The sequence below is a fragment of the Gavialis gangeticus genome, unplaced genomic scaffold (genome assembly GCF_001723915.1).
Source record: "Gavialis gangeticus isolate Ggan-Ray unplaced genomic scaffold, GavGan_comp1, whole genome shotgun sequence".
NCBI classification, from domain to species: domain Eukaryota; kingdom Metazoa; phylum Chordata; order Crocodylia; family Gavialidae; genus Gavialis; species Gavialis gangeticus.
In genome coordinates, this window is record NW_017728994.1 from 19890297 (window position 1) to 19895749 (window position 5453).

The 5453-nt window shown below is 41.4% G+C and overlaps 1 protein-coding gene across 3 annotated transcripts in view; it reads left to right on the forward strand.

Moving 5' to 3' along the window:
* KCNMA1 (potassium calcium-activated channel subfamily M alpha 1) overlaps window positions 1-5453 on the forward strand; it is a 1434006-nt gene that overhangs the window by 320026 nt on the left and 1108527 nt on the right. For all 3 annotated transcript variants that reach the window (XM_019502361.1, XM_019502362.1, XM_019502363.1), the window contains exon 2: window positions 2640-2804. In XM_019502361.1, coding sequence (XP_019357906.1) covers window positions 2640-2804 — 165 coding nt within the window. The remainder of the gene's footprint in view (window positions 1-2639; window positions 2805-5453) is intronic.

The window sequence follows — 5453 nt, forward strand, 5'->3', positions numbered from 1 at the left end:
TGCCCCTGCCTCGCCTCAGGGAGAAGACACTGCCTGCCCTGCACCGCACTCCGTCCTCATAGGGATGCCGGTGTGGCGAGGGTGAAACGGAGGAGTGACGAGCAGAGTGGAGTGGCCACTGAGCAGCCGAGCGGTAACTTACCGCCGGTAAGCATCCTGTGCCAGCCCCATGCCTCTGTTGTGCTCTGCGCCCAAAGTTTACAGGAAGCCGCAGCCCAGCTCCTCTCCAGGTGGGTGTGTCGCATTAAAAAGTTACTGCATGACAAGATTTTTTATTGTGCGTGGCCACTCACATGCATAGCTTGGAAGGAACCTTGTCTGGAACAACCATTCAGGTAGTTAAAGGCTGCAATCAAATCCCCACTTGGTCTTCTTTTCTCCATAGTAAATAAACCCAGTTTCCTCAGCCTCTCCTCAAAAGTCATGTGCCCCAGCCATCAAACCATTTTTGTTGCCAAGCTTGGGTTAGCTGAAGTCCAGTATATTTTTTTTTTCTTGAGGTATCCAATTCATGCTGTCACCAGTCCATTCAGAAAAATGGAAGCTTTAGTTCTCTGCTAGCCTTTACTTTCAGAGTTCATTATATACATTTTATCCTTAATTTACCTCTGGATGGAAATACGTAATTTCATTTGAAAACAATGACATGACCCCTCCCCTTCCCCTGCTCCCTTCAAGATCTATCAATGACAACAGTATTTTTTAGAATCTTTATTCTGGGGTATTACTCTACCTTTAAGATGAAAGGAGAAATAGTTAGGTTAACTGGAGTTCCATATATTTCGCCATCACCAGTCCATTCAGAAAAAATCTAAATTTTTATATTTTCTTTCTTTTCTGTTTTATAATAAAAATATTATTTTTGGAAAAATGCATTCATATAGGTTGACTAGGGTGTCTTGGCAATGCCATTGGTCATTAGTTCCCCTAACCAGTATTTAATCCTAAGCAAATGTCTGTGCCTCAATAGCAGTTATTATTCAAAACAGTTTGTTTATTTCTGTGGATTGTGTGTATGGAAATCTGTATAGTTCCTTAAATACTGATTGCAAGGTCTGATTCATTCTATCCACATTTATCAGTGAATAAGGTCCAGATATGCAAATGAAAAGAAAAGTAGCTTTTATTTTTCCCAGATGTTTACTTATCCAGTACTTTTAAAGTTATAATTATTAATATTAGAAAAACTGGTCCAGTTTTTTGGGACACCCTTTAAAATGAGGTATAACAAAAAGGACAATATACATTTCAATTAGGTAGTTTAGTTAGTTAACTGAGATGCAAAGCTGTGAGATTCTGGAAAAATAACTGGCTTCAAGCTATTTTGTTAGTCTTCCTGTAATGTTCTTTGTTCACAAATCCCATATAATTGGCATATTAGTTCAGTAATGCTTGTCAGGAAATACCTTTGGGCATATGCTTCATAATATGCACAAAGTGTTAACAGTACAACTGTGCATCGTGTCAGGTGTGGTTTCCTACTCATCACCATCTTCGTCAGTTGCATACTTTCAGTTGTGGTACCTTCTCAAAGGGACTGGTAGAAAACAGTGCTCCCAAGCCTAAAGTGTTTTAAAAATTTGATCTTTCAAGGTGTTTGTGCATTCCTGCTCCATGCCAAGTGCCGTCAGCCTCCATGCAGGTTACAGAAAGCGAAGCTGATCAGTACATAAGAGGACAGAGTTCTGCTGCCTCATTTGTACGTTGCTTGTCCAGCACAGTTTGTCAGATTATCAGGAAGTCATTAGTATTGTGTTGGTCTGCTGTCACCAAAGGCAGGCTTATGGCACATCATGATACTTTGCACATGGTCTGTTTCTAAATAATGCATTACAATCTAGGCTAGCTTTGTCTGTCTTTTCCTTTTGACTCCTCTTTGATATCCTTGACTTCTGCACACAGAAGCCAGTTGAAGGAGTATGGCATTTTTACTGCAGTATCCACCAACAGCAAATATGAACTCCAGTGTGTGACTTATCAGTCAGCTTAGTGTTGCTCAAACTCCTCTTTAATTTTCATCTCTCAGCTCCATATGGGCCAGCACTTACAGACAGAGGAGTTCCTGTGATATATCAGCTATATTAAAGCACATACCTCCATTGAAGCAAGGGTTTACTGATAGTACATGAGCTTCCTGACGATTCTCAGCTGTGTGTTTTGTTTCTCTTGCTCTTGATAATTATTGCCTTGTTACATTGTGCTTCTCAGTGTATGTTTATTTAGCAAATTAATTCAAGAGATTGTAAATTTTAAAAGTATATAATTTATAGTTGCATTTTTATGCACCTATTTGAATTAACTTTAGGTTGCACTGGATGGGTGTATAATAAATACATGTATATGTGGCAGTGTAATTAGACATCATAACTGCCAATGCATAGCACACAAAACTAAAGATGGAACCCTGAATCTTTGGTCATTAGTAGTCACTAGTAATAAAGGTCTTTATAAAACAGCCATCAGAGAGTCATAGACTCATGAGTATGTAACCAGGTCAATTTGAGCTAGCAGAGAGCAGTGATTTGCATATTTACTAGCTGGAGAATTTTAATTACAACTCTGAACTAGTGCTTTTCTTGGCTGTAGCTGTCAAACTGTTACTTTTACATACCTAAATGTTCTAAACCTTTACTCTGCAGGAAGCCCAGAAAATTAATGGCAGTGGGGACACCCAGGCTGATGGCACCTGCAAACCTACGGATGAAAAAGAAGAGACTGTGGCAGCAGAAGTGGGCTGGATGACCTCTGTAAAAGACTGGGCAGGAGTGATGATATCTGCCCAGACTTTAACTGGCAGAGTTCTTGTGAGTTTTCAGTGATTTCTTACATTCTTATTTAAAAAGAGTAATTGTTAATGTGAATTTTCTTGTTTTGCTCTGTTGTTTTGCTAATCAACTCTTTGCCAGACTGGTAGCTTTCTCCCTTCATTATTTCTCTTTTGGAAATAAAAAAAGGCAGGCTGGTTGTCATTGTGAAAGAAGTAAGCTGAGACAGAGATGTGAAAGTCCATGTCTGCTACAATACAAACTGGGGTGTTTTTGGGTGGGGAGGGGTTTCCAGCTCAGGCAAGTATTTTTTGTGGCATAATTTTGCACCCGTTAATGGTGCTCAGAATTTGGCACTCTTCAGTTTGTGCTTTTACTACCTATCCAGGAATGTCCAATATTGTAAAACAAAATGTGCCCGTAGAACTGGAGTTTTGATTGATAAGCAGGCTCAACAAGTGTGTTTTTTACATTCAGGTAGGATCTGTAGAACAGGACACAAATTGCATGTTCAATGTGAACTAACTTAGTTGCCACAAAAGTATGTGGATTTTATATCTTTTTTTATGTGCTCAGAAAAACTTGCTATGTAACATGCTAACCCAGTTTAACCAAATGGAACTATGAGTCAGAAACTGAAATTATATAATGTGTCATTAAATGTACACCATTTAGTGTAAACCTGGGAAGCTGCACTCAAAATCAGTTAGGTAACCCAACTATAAAATTAGCTGATATGCAATCCTCTGGGCCTCCTTCTGAAGCCCATGGAAGTCACAAGAAGTCTTTGGATTAGCCCACAGTGTTGTGCTTGATTTAGAACCTGGATGTTTTACATTCTACACCAGGCTTAAAGTTGTGCAACCCCTGTGAAGCCAGTGGGCTAAATAGCATTCCATTGACATAACTGGAAGGCGAATGTTGCCCTTCATTGCTAATTTGGGGATTCTGCCCTATATTCTTGCAATAGGGACCTAAGGTAAGGACTGTAATATTTGAGCTATTCTTTTCATTGTTTTCTGAGCATCTTCTGCTTTAAAATTATTGTGGGGGGGAGGGGAAAAAAGACATTTTGGGGGCTTGTAGACTGACAGTGATGAAAGTACCTGGCCCAGCTTAATTGAGTCTGCTGGAGCATGGTAATTACTGCACTCCAGCAGACTCCAGAGTCTCATGTATCAGCATCCCCATGTTGAAAAATGGCAGCAGGGGCACTTTAACTAAAGCATGTTTGATGAGTTTTAGTTAAAGTGCCTCTGCTGCCATTTTTCAGTGCAGGAACACTGATACATGAGATGCTCTGGGCACTTTCATTAGAGTGGCTCTCAGCGCTGCTCTAATTAAAGTGCAGTGTTTTCCACTCTTCCCCCCCTCCCCTCCACCCCACTCTTGGAGCATGTGTGTAAATGCCCATAGACTGGTTTAAAAGTGACAGAATCTAGTGTAAGATTTGCCCATCTCCACCCAACCAAAGGGCAAATGCGTGTTCTCTTCACTACCGATCTAAACTATGCTGCTTACAGAAAACTGCATAGTTTAGATTGATTCTGCCTTGGGCTTTTTGAATGTCTGTACCTAACCTGAGCAAGGATCAAAGCCTAGATGGCTTAGAGAAGTAATCATGAAGGATTGACAGACAAGTTTGTTTGGGTAGATGTGATATCTTTTATTAGATCAATTAAATAGTTGGAAAAATTGTTCAAGTTTGGGGCACAAATGCCATTCTTCAGACACAGGGAAAGCATGTTGGTCTTTGTACGCTTTCCTTGATAGGAAAGCACACATGGTCATCAGGCTATGCTATTCAATAAAGAGCCTTGCCATGGGAGCATATCTCCCTTTAAAATTTCCTGGCCATGAAGTGCTTTGGTCCCTCAGTTAGCAGGTTGTATGTGTTCCAGGTTGACAGGAGAAGTGGATGGAAGCCCTTACAGGAAGGTCAGAGGCAGCAGCTGCTTTGTCACCTGTTGAGCTGAGATGCTAAAGCTGCATTCTCAGAGCTTTGGGCTAAGATGCAGGGCTACAGAAAAATTACTATTCTAATATTTTCTTTTATTTGTTCTTATCTCTCTGCCTGTATCTTAACATATGGTTACTGATCTCTTCTGCTTGCTCATGTTTTTTTATAATAAATCTTGTTATCTTTAAAAACGTACTTATTATCAGTGATATAACTGCAATTCTAGAGCACCTGACCAGGCAGGGCTCTAAAATTTCTGAACATATGACTAGACAAAGGTGTGATTTTTTTTTTTGTCTAGTTTGCAAAATCACCTCTGCTAAGAGCTGGCAAGACTTGGATGCAAAGTTAACTTTAGGGAAAATGGCACCCTGGGTGAACTTGTATTTTAGTGCCACCACAAGTCAGTGGTGCTGCTGCAGGCAGAGGCAGGTGGGAGGGTGAAGTGGGGGTGTGGTGGCGGGGTTGGGAGGGGAGGGGAGCATGGCTGCCCAGGCAGGTTGCCCTGTCCCTGGCTTGTCCCTATTCCTAGCTGCCATGCTGCAGCTACATTGCAGCTGTCCACCTGACCCACCACTGCCCATGTGCCCATCACTGCTGCCCATGTGCCACTGCCCATGTGCCTCGCCTTGGAGGTGACTTTGTCCCCATATCAGATCCCCTGGGCTGTGGGCGTTTCCCTGGCCCCATCACCTGCACGCTTCACTGCCTAGCCCAGCTTCTCTTGA